Consider the following 19,762-nt stretch of genomic DNA (forward strand, 5'->3'; position numbering starts at 1 on the left):
AGGGCTCTGTTATTAAAGAGATACACATACTCTATATAAGAAATCCTGGAAACAAATTATGAATCCATGAACAGAGAGTTACCTTTGCTTTAAAAATGTACATTCAAACAGATACGTTTAAAGAGAGCAAAATTACCTTGTAGCCTCTGACAGACTCAGTGGACTATAGTAACTTTTGGTCTATGTTATTACCAGCTATGAACTTCAGGTGTGATGCCTAAGATAGAACTGCTATGGAGACGAGGCTAAGTCACTCGCATGGAAGGGGCGGTTTACTGTAGACCATGCTAAGTTCAGGGCAAGAGTATTGCACAAGGTACCTCTTGGGCAGTTAGTTCAGGTTTTGAACTTGTAGCCATTCCCGAAACCATCTCAGGCTGTGTTGAACGACGCAATTCACAACAGGGCAGAAAAACACAGCGTCCGTGTCGAAGGGCTCGGCCCGGCGCGCGAGCCGCCCGAAGGGTCGCTTGCCGTCAGCAGCCGGGGGCCGGAGAGCCGGTCTCGGCCGCCTGCCCTCCATCCGCGTACAACTGGACAAGGGGTTTACAATTTATTTACCGGGGTGAGTTTCCCACTCCACCTCGAAAGGAAACGTTTCCAAACCATAACTGCATGACTGTGGTGCCCATTGCATTGTATAGCAGAGGAAAAAATTAATATCTACATTTCATGTTAACTTTAAAAAATTCTATAAAACACTAAATATATAATAAAAATATGCATATAAGGACATATGTAAACTGCTTTGGTAACATCGTATTACAGATGTCTTCAGTGCATTGCGGAGTTTCCAGAGAAACCGCGGACAAAGCTCGAGTGGCTTTGAGGAAGTTCTGTCGAATGCCATTCCTAAAGAAGCAAAAACATTTTTTCCCCCCCAGTAATAAGATGTACTCCAACAACCACGTTGCTTAGCACTGGGCGTCGTCGGAACCCCCCGGCCAGGGCCTGCGTGCGGCGTGCGGGGCGGCGCGGCGGGCGTCATAGGCTGGGCCGGGCTGTGAGCGATAGCACGATGGTGCTCAGCGCGGACAGCGCGCAGGCGTTCGAAGTGGAGGGCCCCGCGCCGCGGGCGGACGCACCTGCGGAGAGAGAGGCCGGTCACCGACGGCGCCCCTCCCCCGCCGGCCGCCGGCCGCCGCAGGCAGCGAGGGCTCGGGGCTTCGGGGACGGGGACCTGGGGGGGGGGCCGGGGGGACCTGCGGGTGCTACTGGAAACGCCACCGCGTGACGGCCGAAACGTCAGCCCTGCGCGCGGCCTGGCGGCAGGTCCTGGGCGCCGCTGGCTCGGGGTCCGCCAGGCGAGGCCGCCCACACCCCGCAGAGAGGAGGCTTGGGGGCAGCCCGTGCTACTACGGCCCCTTAGGATATGTCGGTGGTGCAGCTGAGTAAAAACTGCTGCCTCCTTTTGCACGTGGTCCTTGGGCCGTGCACTGAGCCCTGTGAGGTTACGCCCGGTGTTGTTACGCCGTTTAACAGGGGGCACACGGGGCCCCGAGAAGTAAGGTCACTCGTCTGGGCTGAGGGGTCATAAGGAACTGGATGGGGACTCATGCCCACGTCTGTCTAAATACGTCCCTTTTATCGCCCCCGCACCCCCGAACTCAATCCTCCTTAAACCTTTCCCGACAGGTCTTCCGTTCTCCTCAGGAAGAGGCTACCAGCTGGCGCTCGAGCGCCCGTGGGATGCGAGGCCGCGAGGCCCGCACACGGGGGCTCCCGGGAGGGCGGGGGCTGTCTGCTCTCGGCGGCCTCCTCCTCCCCTAGCGATCACGCCAACGGGCTGCTCGCAGCCTGGGTTTGTAACGAATTCAGCTGAGAGCCGTCCGTCACCCTGACGGAAGCCCAGCCCTCGCACGACAAGACAGCGTGAGGCCAGGCGCGCACGCAGCAAACCCCGGCCTCGCTGCGTCCGCGGCCTGGAGGCTACGCCTGCGTCTCCCCGGGGCCCCTTTCGGCGGAAGTGGGAGCCGATGGCTTAGCGCGGTGCAGGGGCCAAGGCTCCTCCGAGTTTTAAAAGACAAAGACGCCCCGAGTGTTTGTGTGCCAAAGAGGTGCCGTGGACGAAAATTCCACCGGAGATGGGACAACGCTCCGGGCTCGCCGTGTGGCTTGGAGGAGCTTGGGTCACCTCTCCCGGCGCCCCCGTCCTGTCCTTCCGCCAACGTCAGCAAAGGCCGGGGGAAGCCCCGCGGAGGGGAGGGAGGCTGAGGGCGCAGCGGCCCCCGAGCACTGCTCTCCTGCCGGCGGCCGCCCGGTGGTGCAGGTGCAGCTACGGCTGCTCAGTGGTGCTTCGCTGCGACTTCGCTGTAACTAGGCCCTGTCCGCGCCTGGTCAACCACCTGGGGGACCCCTCGCAGACGGGACGGAACTCAGGACTCCGTGGGGCAGGCTTTGCCCGTGACTGAAAATGCCTTCTCTCCACGGGCAGCCTGGAAACTTCCACCCCCAGCCCTGTCGAACCTCTTACCGAACCCAAAGGCCCGGGCGAGGCCATGTGTACACCCGGAGCAACCAGCACTCCTGCCGAGTTCCAGAACTTTCCTGTCATCCCAGCTGGAGGCCCAGTTCCCGCCAGGCCGCAACGCACTCCACCGGCCAGCCCCGGCCGGCCCCGGCCCGCCACGCATCTGTCTCTGAGTTTGCCTACTCTGTTTTTCTTTAGATAAATGAAATCACTCAACAACAACAAAAAAATATGCTGCAGGCGGAGATGTTTGCAAACAAAACATGTGAAAAATAGGAATGAAGGTATTTGTTCAAAAACACAGAGAGAGTGGGGCAAAAATAGGTTCGTAGTTATTCTTACAGAAAATAACGCAGTAACGATGAATAATAATACAAGAACCAACCGTGTATCGCACGCTCGCAGCGGCGCACCCACCCTTGCCCCCCCTGTGTTCTCACACGCTCACCCCCGTGAACGACGGTCCCGACTATACGCAGGCGTGTGCCTTTATGTTCCCGTGTTACGTGCCCCCTCCAAATTAAGCGTCAAGCTTTCGGTACTTTCCGGGAGACACGCTGAGCCGCACTGTGTCACTGGAGCGTCAAGCCCTCTGCTTGGCCTTCCTGAGAGAGTCACGCTCTCAACTTTCTGGGCTACGCTCTGGGGTGACCGCCGAGCGACCCCGGGGCTCCACCGGGGCCACCGACCTGGGGCTGCCTCAGCCTGGCTTCCTGACTGGGGACGGACTCCATCGGTCACAACCAGTCAAGCGGCCTCTCGCGGGAAGCCGCCCGTGACCGGCAGACGCGGGCCAAGGCTGGGGACGGCGCGCCCTGCTGTGGCTGCGTGTCTCTGGGGGCCCGGCCGAGCCCCGGGGCCGCCTGGACTCGCTGCGCAGCCGCGAGGAGGGGCGGGCAGGGAGCAGGGGACACGTCCTTACTTGTCATCTTTGGGATGCGGATTTGCTCGCTGGCGTGGCCGTCGCCGCCGTCGCTGAAGGGCTTGATCTCTACGATGTAATCCTCACCCAGCGGCAGAGCGAGCTCCACCGACGTCTGGTTGGTTTCGATGACGGATGTGCCGCCGTGTCTGCTCCACCTGTACAAGACCTGCCAACACGGGGGGCAGGCGTCACCTGCGGTCCTCACGGGGGCCCCGGCGCCGCACTGCCGCGGGGTGGTCAGGCCGCCCGCACGCACCGGGAAGGCTCAGGCGTGGACGGGCCTGGCCGCGGTCGCCTCCCCGTTCCCCGTGAGGAGGGTCCAGGGGGCGCCCCTGGGAAAGCGAGCCCCTCTTCGAGGGCGTGAGGAACTCACAGACCCTGAGGGGCTTCGGCATCGCGGCAGGCCTGGCTGCTGGGTGACGGCGGTCCTCGCAACGTGACCTCGCGGGACCTCGTTTCCCTTGTCTGGGGAGGGCCAGAGCAGCCACCTTTCGGGGTGTTTTCCGGAAGGCGCAGGACAGGCGGCCGTGAGGGGCCCGGCTGTCGGGACGTGTGCAGAAACGGCCCCCGGGGGCTCGGCGCGAGCAGGAGGCGGAGCCGTGCTCGGGAGAGGCAGAGGCATGGGCTGGCGACCAGCACCAGTGCCGGACACCCCCGGACCTGGGACCCGTCCGCCCGGAGAGGGGCTCTGACTCTGAAGGCCGAGGCGGCCCCTTCCTCCCCGGGCGCCGTAGGAGGGCGGGAGGCCAGGCGGTGGTGCCTCGCTCAGGAGTGTCTGTAACCGGCACCGGCGCCCCCCACCCCCGAGGCCCCCCTCCTCGCCGCCCCCGCCGCTGCCCCAGGTGTGCCCTGGGTGGGTGGCCCCCCTGCTGAGCCAGCGCCAGGGACGGGGTGGAACCGGCCCCACAGAGCACGGCGCACGGCCCCTCTCCCGAGAACCGGCCCCCGCCTGGCACTGCCTCCTCCGCTGTCAGCAGCGCTGAGCGGGGACAACACGCAGGCCCAGAGAAGGGCCCTGCTCCCTGCGCCACGCGCCTCACCCACGTCGCCAGGGCTCACCGTCTCAGCGTCCCAGCGTCCGCCACGCCGGGGGGCTCCTTCCCCCAGACGGGGAAACCGAGGCCCAGGGCTCCGGGAGGGCTCCTGGCCTCAGACCCCGGTGGCTGTCCCCCGCCCCTCGCCGCCCTGACGCTAACACGGACGCCCCGGCGGGGGGGTCCTGGTTCTCTGTCTGACCCTCGGGGCACCAGGGAGCCTGCCCAGTAGGAAGCTCCGGCCCCAGGCGGGTTCTCGATGGCGGTGGGGGGAGTGCTCTTCCCCCAGGGGACACCTGGCAGCCTCCACACGCCTCAGACATGCTCGGTCGTCCAAGCAGGCATTACCGCCGTGGCGGGTCGGGCCAGGAGAACCCCCTGTGACGCGGAGGACAGTCCCCGCCGCAGAGGACCCGGCCCCAGCCGCGCTCCCGCGGCCCCGAGTCCGTCTGCCTGCGCGGGGCGGGGGGCCCCTGGCTGGGCGCCGGCGCAAACACCCTCAGGCCAGGCGAGCGCGGCCGGGCCTCACCTATCAGACCTGGAGTTTTCCTCAAACCAGGACAGCTGGGCCCTGCCCCTCAGCTCCTGACTTGGGGGCCTGGGGCGGCTTGAAAATCGGCATTTCTACCACACTCCCAGGCGGCCCCGTTGCCCCTGGGGAGGACGTGTTTTGAGAGTCACAGGATGAGCCCCTCCTCCCCGAACCCCCAGGAGAGATTCTGATCAGCTGAGGTCACAGACACGGCCGCTCTTTCATGCCAGACAAACCCAACACAAGTGAAATTCATGAATCCCCCTGAAATGGGTGAGGTGCCGTTCCTTCCCTGGCATTTCAGGACGTTAACTTACATCCCTCCCATGCAAGACGAGGCCACCATTTCCTCCTGGGGGACAGACTCGGGGCGTCCCCTGCCCTGGCAGCCAAGGTCTGCCTTCCCGCCGGCTCTCCCTCTTCCCGCCCCGCCAGCCCCACGCCTCTCCTGTCCTGGGAGAGGTTCTCAGGGAGGGCTTCTCCCTGCCGAGCACGGACCCTGAGCGGCAAAGGCGAAGGGGGGACGGCCCACAGCGCGGGGAGGGGCGGGAGGGAGGCTCAGAAACTCGCCTCATCGCCTCATAGCTCCACCACCGCCCACGCCAACGCCCGGGGCAGCGACTTCCCGTGGCCCAGGCCCCTCGCCGGGGCCCGCAGGGCTCCCTGCCTGCTGCTCCCGGCACCTCTGGGGGAAGGGGCCGCCCAGCGACCCGCTGATCGCAGCCTGCGGACCGCCCTGGCTCGCCGGCACTGCCCCCGGCGCTGCTCAGAAGTGAAACCAGGCCAGCTGCACTCTCAACATTGTGAAATGGGGCATTTTAAATAAATCCCCTCTCCCGCCATCTCCAGGAGGCGCAGGTCCCCGCCCACTGCTTCCAGGGCGACTGGGCAGCGGCGGGCTGGCCCCGCGGACGCCCGTCCCCTCCGGCCACGTGGCTGCCCGGGCAGCTCCATCCGTCCCGAGGGCCCCGGGGTCAGGCCTTTGCGGGCCCCTCATTTACCACCGATTCCAGGGCCGACGGAAGACCATTCTCACTGCGCCGGAACATTTTGATTAAGTTCTTCTATCTGAAAACTATAAAATCATAGATTTGGTTTCTACAATTTTTTTTTTTTTTTTAATAATGAAGACTGTGGGACCACTCACTGAAGGTGCCTGGAAATTCTCTGGTTTTTTTTTTTTTTTTGGATGATTTTATTTATTGATTATTAGAGAGGGGAAGGGAAGGAGAAAGAGAGGGAGAGCAACATCGATGTGCGGTTGCCTCTCGTGCGCCCCCTGCTGGGGACCGGGCCGCAGCCCAGGCCTGCACCCTGACTGGGAATCGAACCAGTGACCCTTTGGTGTGCAGGCCGGCGCTCAAGCCACCGGACCCCGTCAGAAGAAATGTAAAATCACTGGCCATCGAGGGCCTTGTCAACGCAGCCCAGGGACTGCGTTGTAGCCATTCCCTCCCAACGTTCGGGCCTGGAAGGAACTCACAGAGTCGCGCAACTTCCTCGTCCACACACTGTCCCTTCCTAGTGCCTCACTGGGCGGCCACCTGGCTCTGCCCAGCGGCTCAGCCGACACTCCTCGCCACGCTGCCTTTCCCGGGCGGCCCCAGCGCCCTCCCCGGGAGCTTGAGCAGCGATTCTGACTCCGTTAACGGCCCTTCCGACGTCTGAAGTGGCCGCCGCGCCTCCAAGGATCGTTTGCCCTCCAGCCTGACATCTGCAGGCCCTTCTCTTCCTCACTTGCCTTTGGCGCCGGCCTCCCAGCTAAAGCCTCCTCCGTGCGCGTTGCGGTTGCAGACGGGTCCCCGACAGCTGCCCCTCGTGCACCCCCGGGCGCTCGCACCACGGGGAAGAACCCGTTTCCCTCGCTTTGAGCTGAGCCGCCGGCCGTGGCCCATCCTGCCTGCAGCTGCGGGAAGACAGGCTGCGCGGGTTTCCTCCCTCGTGGAGCCAGCAGCCACGCAGGACGCCTGGCAACCTCGCGCTCAGCCGCCCGCGCGGGCCCCGCGGGGACACGGGGCGAGGCCAGGGGAGCGAGCTGTGCTGACCGCCCGGCCCCGAGGCCGTCTGCCGTGCAGACGTCCACTCCAGCCCAGAAAACGGCAAGTTTTGGTGTGAGCCCTGCCTTTTAGGGTGGGTTTTAGGCGGCAGCTAGAGACCCGAGAACACTGGCAGGGTATTTAACTCTTTTTAATGTGACGTCTGGGCCCCACACACCTTCTTTTCTAGCTCTTTGAAGTCAGGCTGGCGTTACGGGATCGGGCAAAGGAATTTTCTGGGGGAAAAAACAATCCTTGCTGCTTTCTCTGTGAGTATGTCTTCCTAACTCTGGGGACAAGCACGGCTGCAATTCGCCACTGGCGGTGCTGAGAGGTCCCTACTGTGGGCGCGGGAAAAGCGCAACCAAGGCCAGAATGAGAGGAAGCGGAGAGCAGACGCGTCCAAGGCCCCGCGCGGTCTCTGGCAGGCCCCACGTCGGGGCCGCCGGCCGCCTCTGGCCGGCTCTGCCTGCGCCTCGTTTAGGCGATTGTCCAAACCCGGGCCCGCTGCCCCGGACCATCGACCAAGCGCAGACCGAACACCGCGGGGCAGCGAGTCCTGAAGAGTTTGGGGGGGGCCACGGTCCCCGTGCTTCGTGGGAAGGGGAGGCCCCCGCTAACGGCCTTGGCAAAACAAGAAGCGACCCACCTTGTAGCCTTTCACCTCCGACTCGTTTTCCAGTGCCTTCACTTGATCCCAGTTCAGGATGATTTTGGAGTCCGACGAATTCCATATGATATTCCCGGGGGGCTGGCTTGGCGCTACAGGAAAATTAAGAAGCACAGAAGCACAGGCCATTAAGCTGCCGTGGATTCCGAGGACCACCTCCGTACCGGACGTGGAGCGCGGAGGCAATTTAACGGACTGTTGCACTAACGGGTGTCCCCAAGGTCCCTAACGCCGGACGACAGCCGCGCCGCAGATGGGAAACGATTCAGTGGTCACCTAACATTGGAAGCTAAAAGACGTTGCCCTTCGCAGTGCGAGAAAAACGGGTCTTTCTGTCCTCTGAGCAATGCATTTCGCGTGGTGTTCAGAAAGGGTCTGTTGCACCGCTAAGGCAAGTGTGAATCCACATAATGATACAATTACTGTGCAAGTGATCATGGGGACGGGGGGAAGGAACTTGGGATACGTTTGAGGAACCTCCCAAGCACTTCTGCGCAGCGTGGTTCTTACGAGGCTTCCTGGTCGTCACGTTGACGGTAGCACTGGACGGGCCGGTCCCCGCTGTGTTATAGGCCTTGACAGCTAAGTGATACAGCGCGCTGCCTTGTAAGTTGGTGATTTTGGTCGATGTCTGATTTCCGAACGTCCGTATTTTTCGAGCGTTTTCTTCCTTCTCTTCATGTCTCCAGTATTTAACCTGAGGAAATAAAACGGAAGACCTTGGAAATCCTGCGCCCGGGGCTATGTCCACGGTCCTCAGGCAACACGCCTCCCCGTGCCGGCTCTTACGGCGGAGCCGGCTTCCTGTGAGGGTTCACAGGCGGCGCTGTCAGAGCCGAGGGGCCTGCGTGCCCTGCACCGTTGCCCACGGCGGCAGGGCCCCCGGGCTCTCATGCCACGGTGAGGTGGCACATCGCTGCCACCGCGCTGGCACTGTCTGCCCTTCCCTCAACCTTTGTTTTGAGCCCACGTGGTTCTGGGGACATCTGAGTCCACGCTCACCGTGCCAAGCACCACACTCATGTGAACGCTCGGGCCTGCATGCATTTTGAAACACCTCTCTAAGGGCACCCTCAAAAGCCAGCCTCACGGGGAGACGTTCTCTGCCCCCAGGAAGGCTCCCGCAAAAGCCGGGCCCCCAAAACCAACGCCTCCAAAGGCACGCGGGTCTCGGAGGGCTCGCCGCAGCGGGGAGGGGTTGCTTGCCCGGGGCTGACCTCATAGCCTTGTATCCGTCCTCTGTTCTTCTCCTTGGGGGAGGCCCAGAAGACTTCGATGTCTGTTGCAGAGAGACTCCTGGCGAAGAGGTTGGCTGGTGGTTTGGTGGGTTCTGTGCGGGGGGGAAGGGCACGACTGTCAGCTGCCTCCGGACAGATGCCGGGTGCGGGCAGAGAGCCCGGGGCGGAGTGGCCCCTGACTTCACGGAGCGGCCATGGCTGACCGCCGGGGTCCGGGCACAGAGGCCGCGATGCAGACACCTGCCCAAAGCCTCGGGGGGTGGTGAGTGGGGGTCAGTGGGGTACGCGGGGGCCGGTCACTGGGGCTGCCCGCGTGTCATTTAACACTGTCCTTCTAAATTAACAAGTGTCACAAGCGAGCGTCCTGGCCCTGGGTTAAGGCTGTGACAGGGAAGGGAGACAAGACAGTCAACTGCCTCGACCGAGACCCAGGAGCGTCGGGTGACCGTCGAGTTCCGCACAGCAAACCGTGTGGCCCTGGACAAGTCCCCCCTTGTCCTGGGCCTCAGCCTCCTCGGCTGCACTCAAGAGTCTAGGCCAAGACTGTTGCCTAAATTCCAGTTGTTTTTGCCAGATTTCTGCCAAAACTTTGTACCATTTTTATATGTTACTGTATTCCTTTCAGTGGTCTTTCTTAAAGAAAAACCTAGCCACGTCGCGAGCGCTAATACTCGTGAAATCCTGGTTTTGCTTTCAGAGCTGTGATTTTTCCTAATGCAATGCCCATCCAGGTGGGACTACGGAATGTTCTTAGAAGTTTACAGGCCCCCTGGGAGCACCCTCTGGCACACACGCCCCCCGCTTTCTGGAAGACGCTGGACCGGGACGCCTCTAAGACTCGGTCTCGCTGTAACGATAAATGACCCTATTACGTGTTCACGGATTCGGTATTTATGGAGGGCTGTGTGTCACACATGGTTAGACGCTGGGGACGCGGAGGTCAAGGATGCACAGCGGGCCCTCCGGAGGCTCGCCGTAGAGAGGATGTAAAATTGACATTCAAAATTTATAACACGTGGCGACGAGCACGCCCGTAGAGGACGCTGGGAAGGTGACAGGCGGAACTCAGCTGGCCTGGGGACCGAGAGGCGGCCTTGGGCCTTCAGGCCGAGACCGGGAGGACGCGTGTGCAATCACAGTGGGCAAGACGGGGGATGCTCGGAGAGGGGGCGCGCACACAGGGGTTCGAGCTCGTCCGGGTGACGGCCGTCCTCGGGGGCGGCTGCAGCCCCGGGTGCGCTGGGCGGGGGCCGAGTGCAGGCTGGGCGGGGGCCAGCGGGCGGGGGCTGCCGTTTCAGGGGCTGCCTGGGCGGGAGAACCCGCTGCACCCCCCCCCCCGCCCCCGCTCCAAACCAGACTCGGCTGTCAGACGCCTTCCTACGGTGTCACTGTGGACGTGCCCTTTGACACAGGGAGGACACAGTCACGGGGCAACAAAGACCGTGTGGGGGGCACAGGGATAGCGGAGACGGTGTGTGGGGACCCTAAACACGGCGACGCTGGGGACACGCATGAGGGCGACCACACCGTGTGGAGGCTCATCCTTAATGACACCGAGTAAGTGGTCCGTGCCTCATGCTTTATAAAAACAAAACGGCGAGAGGCAGCTAACGGGGTGACAGAGGCTAGGCTTCCTCGGAAGGCGATGCCGCCCCGTTCACAGGCAGGAAGGCGGCGCGTGGCCCTGCCGGCTCGGTCCTCGGCGATGGGCTCGGTCACGGGCCCGCAGGAGGTCTCTGTCCTCCGAGGATCCTGGTGGCGCACAGCCAGCCAGTTTTCACGTCGCCCTTTTTTCAAATCAGGAGACGCAGCGCTCGGTGACTGCACGTCTTGCAGCCGACACGCGGGCGGCTCAGGCGACCCGGCCCGGGCAGCGGCGGCCCTACCTTCTTCCGCAGAGTAGACCACGGTGATGGGGCTGAAGGGGCCTTCGCCTTTGTTGTTGTAGACGCCCACTCGGACCTCGAACGGGGAGAAGGGGCGCACGCTCTCGTTCCTGAAGACGTATCTGCAGGCGTCGGCCGAGGCCAGCACGGTCAGCATCCAGATCACGGTGCCGTAGGGCCGGAAGGCCACCACGTAGCCGAAGCCGCGGCCGTTCTGCAGTTCCTCGGGAACCGTCTGGGGGCGGGGGAGGCGGTCAGGGAGAGGTTTCCAGGACCGCGGGCACTGGATTCAAGTGCTAAAATGGTTTTATCCTGCCAACCAAACATCCTGTCTAGTTTCTCCGCCCCTCCCCCCAACTCATTTTGGGTTTTGCCAAGACCCTTGGGCTGGCCATCCGCCTCGGGGCGTGGGACACGGCTCAAAGACCTCAGCAAACACCGGCAGCGGACGGCGGGGCTCAGACCCCGTTCTGAGACAGCTGGGAATGACTATGAGACGCTCGCTGGGTAGGGGATGCAAAACCCAACGGTTCCGACAGGTACCATCCGCTACAACTCTTCCCCCAGGGCCACACAGACCGAAGGCCCGCCCACAGAGGCAGGGAGCCCCTTGGCTCCGGCCAGACCTGCCCCTTCCGAGCTGGAGGCGGGGCTGGAGGTGGAGCACCCCCCCTCCCCCGCGCGGGGGCCTGGGCTGAAAGCAAGATTTCAACATCTGGGCTGTTGGCCAGAATCCTTGGAAAACATGGAGAACCCTCTGGAACACTGCCCCCTCTTCACGATTGTTTTGAAACTTAACGATCGATGGGCAAGCGCTGCATTGCCCTGCTGGCCATGAGCTCTGCGGAGGGAGGGTGCGCACGCCCATGGGTGCTAGCGGCTACCACAGCGGGGGACCCTCCCAGCGACGTGTCCGCAGAGGACACGGGGAGGCCGCCCGGACGGCTGCAGCTTCCCTGTGGCTGCGGCTCATTTACCTCCCAGGTTATCACCAGCTCCGACTTGCTGCCTCCTCCGCCACTGACGTTGGCTGGGGTGACTTCGGGGACTGTTCAGGAGACAAAAAAGAGGTCATGTCAGGGGCAAAGGCAAATGAGGGCCACGGAGGCGGCCCAGCGGGGGCGACGCACATCAAACAGACACTTGGGTGCACACGCACCTGCGCCTTTGGAGATTAGAAACTGTGTGGTCAAGAGGCCCCGAGCATCCCCGCGAGGACGCGCCGTGCCCCAGGGAAGTTGCTGCTGGTCACCTGTTTCCCTTTCGACAAGGCACAGGTGTTCCGGACCCGGCCGGCCGCTCGCGGGGCTCCAGCCCCGGAGGCCGGAGGCCGGAGGCCAGGGGCAGGGGAAGGGACTGTGGCTCTGGGTCTAAGGCCCGGGGGGGCGTTTAGAGTCTGCGGTGGCACACCCCGGGACGGCAGGCACAGAACAGTCGCAGCGCGAGGTCCGCGAGCAACAGCTCGGGCCCAGGACGGCGATGCGTGGCGTCCAGGGCGGAGGCCGCTCCACGGGGCGCTGGCCTAATGGCTCCCTGGGGGACGGGGGGGCGGAGCTGGGAGCTGAAGGGGCAGCGGTCAGAGGCTGCCCCTGGCTCGCTGTGCTTAGCGTCTTTGGTCCCCAGCTTCCTCTGGGAAAGAGGGGCAATGCCGCCGGCTCCCTCTTCAGGACAGTTGAGAGGAACAGTTACGTCGCAGTTGGACGGGGAGGCCAGGGCGCGAGGTGCCCCACCGGCCTGTGAATGAAGGTGGCCGCAGGGGCGGGGGTCTGGCCCTCCGCAGCCGGACCGGCCACGCCCCCTCGGGGAGCGCCCTGGTCGGTCCAAGGGCGGGCGGGTCCGAGTCCCAGCTGTTGAGGGTCCCTGCTCTTCTCTCAACCAGCACAGGGCCTCACGTCGGCTGGGAACCCCCACCCGGGCCCTGCGTGTGCGGGAGAAGCTTGGGCACAAACGACCCGACAGGTTCATGGAGTCACCTCCTCCCTGCGCTCACTGAAGCGGCGGACGGGGGGGCCTAATGAGACTGCTGACCGGGGAGTTGGTGGGGCGCCCCGATCTCAGCTTGGGGGCCTGGTTTACCCCCTAAGAAACCTGCCTGCCCTACTCTGAGGAACCTGCTCTTGGCCCCTGGGGGTTTCTGGGGGCGGATTCCACGTGAAACGTGGGGGGGCCCTGCCGAGGGATGGACCAGCGACGGAGGCGCCGCTCTCCCTGCCCACGGGGCGCCCGGCAGAGGGAGGCCCGACTCGGGACCGAGGCTCACCAACTGGTGAGGCGGCGGCCGCAGACTGACCCCTGACCCTTCGGACCCTGGGGAGGGCGGGGCGCGCTCACAGAGGCCCCGGGGGCGGCCGCAGGAGGAGCTCGCGGCCCTCAGGACTGTCCGTGCCGGCAGCTACTCACGGGCCTCCTCTGTCCTCCGCTTCTCCGAGGGCCGGCTGGGCTCCCCCATCCCAATCGCGTTGGCTGCCACCGTGCGGAATTCATACTCGACCCAAGGGTTCAAACCCACCACGGTCGCCGTGAACGTCTTCCCGTCAATGACTTCGGGGACTGAAAGGCACCGGGGGACACCCGTGTTGGGAGGCGGGCGCGTCCGCCCGCCTCCCCGCCTGGACTGCGCCCAGGGCGCGACGGCCACCCACCGGGGGCGTCACCAGAGGCCCCGTCTTCAAGGCTCAGAGCTGCCTGGTGTGCACGTGGTCGCGTTCTCGCAGCTGCCCTGTGAGTGGGGCAGCGGGGTGGCCTTCGTGGCCGTGGGTGAGGGAGGCGCGCCTGGCGGAGCGGCCGGGGCTCACCCACGGCCACGCTGGGTGGGCGCCTCTGTCCAGCCGCACGGCCTGAGCTCCGCCTCTGAGGGTGACGCCGGAGGCCGAACGTCACGCACCCCGACCCTGCCGGGGTCGCCCGGCGGAGCTTGCGGAAGGGCTGCTGCCCAAAGGAGGTGGCCCCGGGCCCGAGGCCGCAGCCGGGAGGCTCCGCGCGTCGCTTCCCCGCCCCCTGAGCCACTGCCTGGGCTTTAAACCGACTGCTGTGCCGACTTCCCGTTGGACCCGGGGCGGACAAAGGGTGACATCCTGGGCGGAGCCAAGGCCACGGCGGTGCTGGTGGGCGGGCTCCGTGGCCGCCCGCCTCACGCAGCCCCACCCTCCCAGGCAGAGCGCAGGCTCGGGAGGCAGGCGGGCCCCCTGGATTCTGGTCCTGAATCCTCACGTAGCAGCCGGCGGACCCTGGGCGGGCCGCTTCACCTCCCGTGCCGCGGTTTCCTCCGCGGTTTCCTCCCCGTAAACTAAGGCCCATGACGACGTCCCCTCCAGCCTGCCGACCCAACCCGAGCCCAGCGCCCCGCGGAGCACCGGGCGCGTGGCAAGGGCTCGACGAATCCTGGTGTCCTTTTCTTAAACTGTGGCCGGCATCGCCCCCCCTCCCCCGCCTCCTCCTTTATGCCCTTCCTCCTGTGCGCGCGGCCCTGCCCCTGTGTTGCAAAGCTGCACAACCGTGTCTCTTTTGCGTGTAAGCAACTCCGTGTGCCGCAGACCAGGACGTGAAGAGCCTGTCAGACTCGACTCCCTGTCCTGACGGCTGGTCCCCCGCCGCCCCTCCCGGAACCTCGCCTGCGACTCGCGAGGCAGTCAGGGCCCAGCTGCAAACGCAGAGCCCATATCCGCAGTCGGATAAGTTACCGTGGAAAGAAAGCGCAGAAGTTGTGACAGTCACTAGGATTCTTCCGTAAGCTGGACGCTTCCCTCCACGTAATCCGCCTCCCCCACAACGAGGCCACGGCAGGCGCGGGGGCGGGAGGAGCCTGCGCCTCCCCAGCAACGGCGACCGGTTTGCCCAGCTCCCCCGCCCTCTGCCCCCCTTGCGGCCTGAGTGAAATAACAAAGCGAGCCAATTTAGGGGCACAGCAGGGGAAGTGGGGGTACGGGGCGGGGGGATGGCCAACCCATGTGCTTTTTAACCAACTTGATCTCATGCCTCTTCGCGCCCAAACTTATCCACCTAAAAAAGCAGCGGCCCTAGCCGGTCCTTGGTTACTGGTTCCCGGAGCAGCGTGTCTCCAGCCCAAGACCGACTGTGACCAGCCTGCGCCTCCGCTTGCCAGCGTGGACCTCGCGCGGCGCGCAGGTGGCTGCGGGGACGCAGGGACGGGCGCGCTGCATTCTCACAACTCATGCACTTTACCATGTGTGTTAAGAGAAAACAGAACCGACACAAGGGACCTCCCACGTCACAGCCATCGCTGCTTAGGGCACGTTTTCAGACAAACAGAGGGAGCTGGCAGGAAGGGCCCGCTGTGAAGGGCAGCACCGGGGCTGCGGCCTGGGATCCCCTGCCCCCCGCGCCCCCCACGTGTGCCCTGGCTGTGCCGCGGCGCCGTGCCCCTCACGCAGGGTCTCCGAAGGCCCGTCGGCCCCCGCGCGACGGCAGCGGTGGCGGTGGCGCGGTACCTGTGCTGACGGCTTGCCAGCCCACGGAGAACGGGGTGCGGGCCTGAACGGCGAACACCGTGACGGGGCTGTGGTTGTCGGGCCCGGGCCTCCAGGAGAGCTGGGCGGTGGTGTCTGTGATTTCGTCGATGGTCACGGCCTCGGGGGGGCCCGGGGGACCTGTCGAAGAGCAAGACGCTCAGGGTGGGTTCGGGTGTCTGAGCGAGCGGTCGCTTCACGGAACGGGCCCCTCCGGCCCCGCCTCTCCCCGTCCCAGACGCGTCCCGCGCCAGCGCCCTGCCGAGCCCTGCGAGGAGCCCGTGTCCGTCCGGCCCTGAGGCCAGATGTGCACGAGGCAAGGCCTCTGCCTCCAGGGGCTGGCGTGCGGCAGGAAACGCTAGCAGGAGAAGCACCAACTGCAGTGTTTATTCCAGGGCTCAGGCGGACGGCTGGGGCACACGGGGCCCAAGCCCTGTGATTCGCCCTCGCGGCCTCATGGGCCTGCGAGGGCCGGGCGCTGCCACGGGACACGGCAGACGTGGGCCGAGGCGAGCGCCTTCTAGGAACGCCCCTTTCCACCCTGGAGCAGAAGCGGCTCTGGAACTTCAGGGTCCCAGGGTCGCCCTGCGCCCCCCCGCCCCCCACAACAAAGGCAGGCGCACACTGCGAGCGCGAGGACACAGCGGCGCCCTCGGCCGGGGCTCCCGTCGCAGACCACGGCCGCCCCAGGGCAAGCTCACAACCGGGCGGTGTCTCCTGACCCCCCTCTGCAGCCCCTGCAGGTCGTGCCTGTGTGTTCCCACTTCTCTCCCGGGGGACACGGTGTCCGCCCTGGGCTCGGACCCCTGAAATGGGCTCGGAAATCGAAGGAGCGGAGGGCGGGAAGGGGGCGCCGAGAACAGAGCGGAGGCCCGGGCCTCGGTCCCGGCACAGAGAGCTCTCACCGGGCTGCCCCCGGCTTTCTGAGAAGGCACCATCGACAGCCTTGGGAGAGGAGGTGGCTGTGAGGGACACAGAATGACAACCGTCCTGCCCACTGGACAGGCGGGGGGCGGGGGGTCCTCCGGGGAGGGGCGTGCCGCGCCCGCACGGCGGTCACGGGGACCGCGGGCTGGGAGGCGAGCAGCTGCTGGCCGCCTCCCCAAGGAGACTTAGCTCCTGAGGTCCCTCCCGCGCTCTGTGTGCCGTGCCCCGAATTTCTCTCTCCTTCATGAGTCACTTTTATAGACCCGCAGGTGGGACTAAATTTATCTTCCCCCTCCCTCTCCTGAACGACAGGTCTGGAAACCTGTGAGCTGCCCTGATTGATGTCCACAGTGACATTTCAGCGTGTCAGCCTAATGCCACCTCGATAGGTCTCCGGGACCCTTATTAGCAGATAAAGTCCGGAAGACAATAACCTCCTTTCCTCACCCTCGCGTCCCCCCCCGCCCTCACTAACAACTGCTCCTTGGATGGCCTTTAAAATCAGGGCCCTGGACCCAGAGGCCTGTCCCGCCAGCTCCTCCGCGGCCAGATCGAGGGCAAGGCTGCGGGCCCGCAGCGGGCGGCTGACCGGGGAGGAAACGCAGGGACGGGCGCAGAGAAGAAGGGGCTTCCTGCGCTCTGTTTGCTCTTCGTAAAATTCCAGCCCCCCCGCCCCCGCCGCCTCCCGCCCACGATGCACAGACGTGGCCTTGTAGAGCCTTCACCAGCTTTGTTAGGGGGAGTGGGGCGCCTTCTTCAAAACGACGCGAGCAGCTGCGCATCCTCCGAGCAAAGGGTTCCCGCGGTCAGGGCTCGCTGCTCCCTGACGCTCTTGTCCCCGGCTCAGCCCTCCCAGAAGGGCCCTCCCAGCTGCCCCTGGTGGCCGGGGGTGCACCCCGGTCAATAGCGGAGGACCCAGGAGGCCCGGCCACGGCTCGGGGCTGCGCTGAGTCCCGTGCGCGACTCTCCTCCAGGGCAGGGAGAGCCTGCCATCCTGCCTCCTTCGGACGGGCAGCCGCCGGGCCGGACGGGCAGCCGCCGGCACAGGCAGCCAGGCCCGGGCGGAGCTGGAGATCAGGCAGCGACGCCGGGGTGCACAGCGGCACCATCATCTATGGGCCGTGTGAACTGACTAGACTAGATCTCCTTTTAGGCTGCATTTGCAAATTCCTCTTGGTATTTAACGTTATTTTCTGTGAAATGGAGTATACAAATTCATTTAAGAACCTGGAGTATTACTGATTTAAGTACTTATTAGTGTAACGTATTGGCGTTTGAACGGCTGCTCTGAAGAGTGCTCTCATTAGAGGATACATTTTCAGCAACAGAATTCCTTTGTCCCCGGGGGCAGGGATGGGGCGGGCCAGCTTTGGCGACCTTGAAATGGACACAAACACGTTTCCACACGCAGGTGTCCTGTGGGGAGCCGCGCACCGGCCAGAGGGTCCCCCTGATCTCGCCCCCGTTGCTGCTGTGACCGAAAGGCTTCTTTGGGGAACCAGGGCAGACAGGATGAAAAAGTGGGTTTTGTGGAACGTCTCTTGACGGCTACTGTAAGCTGTTACCCGCCCCCCGCCCCCGCCCCGTTAGGCCTGGAGGGGAGAGCGGCGGTTTTCGCAGCTTCTGGTAACCACGGTTCCCTGCGCACTGAGCGTCGCGCCGCCTGCACCCCTGAGTGCACCTGGATTTTACTCCCCTGCACCTGGAGCCCTGACGGTCCGAGACGCCTGCACACCCCCAGCTGCGGTCCCGCGGAAGGAGACGCCTGGGAGGTACTCTCTTGACGTTCTGAACGGCTTCACTTTTCACAGGTTAGAAAGCCCAGAGCACGGTGTGCACGATGGCTTTACGTTTAATTTAAAGATATTTCTTTTCTTTTTTAAAAAGATTTTATTTATTTTATTTTTAGAGCGAGGGGAAAGGAGGGAGAAAGAGGGAGAGAAACATCCATGTGTGGTTGCGTCTTGCGCGCCCCCTGCTGGGGACCTGGCTTGCCACCCAGGCAGGTGCCCCGACTGGGAATCAAACCAGGGACCCTTTGCTTTGTACAACAGGCTGGCACTCAAGCCACTGAGCCACACCAGCCAGGGCTAATTAAAGAGATTTCTTAAAAGCCCATGGACTCTTCCCTTCCCATGGGGCTTGCACTTTGGTCCCGTGTGGCTCACACAGGGGGTTTGCGCCCATAGGCTGAAGTCAGCCCAAGAAGTTCCCCCAGACGTCAGTCTGCACCTGAACTCCCAGCTGAACCGCACCCTGGGGAGGTTGGGGGTGTTTCTCTCCAAAGCTGTGTTTTAGGAGCTGGACGGAACGAGTAACTTCGGGGAAAGAAGAGGACGCAGGGGAAGCCGGAGGCTGTCCCGCCAGCTGCTCCTCCGGCCGGCCTGGGCGCGGCTCCCGTGAAGCCTGCACGAGCGTGCTGACCCCCGCCGCCGCGTGCGTGTGCTCGTCCGACGTGATCCCGGGTCACCTCCGCCCCGGCCGCTGGCCGCCGGCCCCTCCCGGGAGGACGGCCAGCACAGAGGGTCTGCCCTGCCTCCTTGGACGGCCTCCCGTGAGAAACTGATGCACAGAAACTGCCGCCAGCGGCTTTAACCCCTATTTACCAGGCTCAGCGTTCCCCCCCCCGCCCCCCGCCCATGCACCCTTTGCCCTCCGGTAATCCCAAGCCGCCGAGCTGTTCAGAGCTCTGTGCGGGAGCAGGCGCCCCGGACAGCACCCAAGCCCCTACCTCTGACGATCAGGCTGGCCGCCACAGACAGCTGGTCCACGCTGGTCTGGACCACGCAGACGTAGTTCCCGGCGTGCTTCAGCTGGATGTTGCGGATCATCAGGTCGCCCGCGGAGTCCTGCTGATAAAGTGGTGGCTGCGATTAGTTTTTAATGAGCGCTACGTATCGTGCCCACACGAAGGGCGCTGTGACCAATGCATTTGTCTTACACTGGCTGACGACAGAAACATTGGATGTACGAGCCACGGCCTGTTAAGGCCAGGCAGCCGGCCGGGGCGGCAAGAACGCAACGTGCCCCAAACGCTCCCGGGACAGGACCTCGGGCCTGGCTTCTCTGGGCCTCATTCGCCACCCGTGCCGGAGCACGCAGCTTACGAAGGGCGGCTCCTGACTTAGCCCCACGGGCTTCTCCGGACACCCCTCAGCCCGTCGGCTGCCAGGGGCTGCGCTCTCGTCCCTCGGGGCCCTGTGTTTGGAAAGGCCCACATCGGGGGCCTCCGCGGCCTGGGCCCGCCCTCGGATGGCCCCGGGCCTGCCTGAAAGGGCCGTGACGACCACACCGCCACGGAAACCTCGCGGAGCTTTCAGCGGGACGTGCTGGCTCGTTCTCCAAAAGCCGAACGCGCATTTGATCAGCAGAAGAACAGGACGGATGACATCCAGGAGGGATGGCTACGTGCCCGAGAAACGGGGCTTTCAACGGCCCCACAGATGCGCCCGCACAGGCTGGTGCGAAGGCGGCGTTCGCTGAGGGACGCGCTACGCCTGGGAGGTGGCTGTCACAGCCCGGTGGCCAGAGGCCTGGGGAAGAGCCGCGTGAGCCGGGGCCACCTCAGGGGTCAGACT

General features: G+C 64.2%; 1 protein-coding gene across 1 annotated transcript in view; it reads right to left on the reverse strand.

Annotated features, from left to right (window-relative positions):
- Window positions 1-984: 984 nt before the first annotated feature.
- The window catches only part of LOC129087769 (contactin-4-like), a 268,769-nt gene continuing 249,991 nt past the window's right edge, over window positions 985-19,762 (reverse strand). Inside the window, exons 13-22 of the mRNA XM_054594798.1 lie at window positions 18,916-19,033; window positions 15,240-15,398; window positions 13,192-13,341; window positions 11,769-11,839; window positions 10,792-11,026; window positions 8,885-8,997; window positions 8,178-8,364; window positions 7,647-7,759; window positions 3,393-3,561; window positions 985-1,085 (exon numbers count right to left, since the gene is read on the reverse strand). Coding sequence (XP_054450773.1) covers window positions 985-1,085; window positions 3,393-3,561; window positions 7,647-7,759; window positions 8,178-8,364; window positions 8,885-8,997; window positions 10,792-11,026; window positions 11,769-11,839; window positions 13,192-13,341; window positions 15,240-15,398; window positions 18,916-19,033 — 1,416 coding nt within the window. The remainder of the gene's footprint in view (window positions 1,086-3,392; window positions 3,562-7,646; window positions 7,760-8,177; window positions 8,365-8,884; window positions 8,998-10,791; window positions 11,027-11,768; window positions 11,840-13,191; window positions 13,342-15,239; window positions 15,399-18,915; window positions 19,034-19,762) is intronic.

Source organism: Pteronotus mesoamericanus, unplaced genomic scaffold (genome assembly GCF_021234165.1).
Source record: "Pteronotus mesoamericanus isolate MK-2021 breed Mesoamerican mustached bat unplaced genomic scaffold, CSHL_Meso_final scaffold_533, whole genome shotgun sequence".
Lineage (NCBI taxonomy): Eukaryota > Metazoa > Chordata > Mammalia > Chiroptera > Mormoopidae > Pteronotus > Pteronotus mesoamericanus.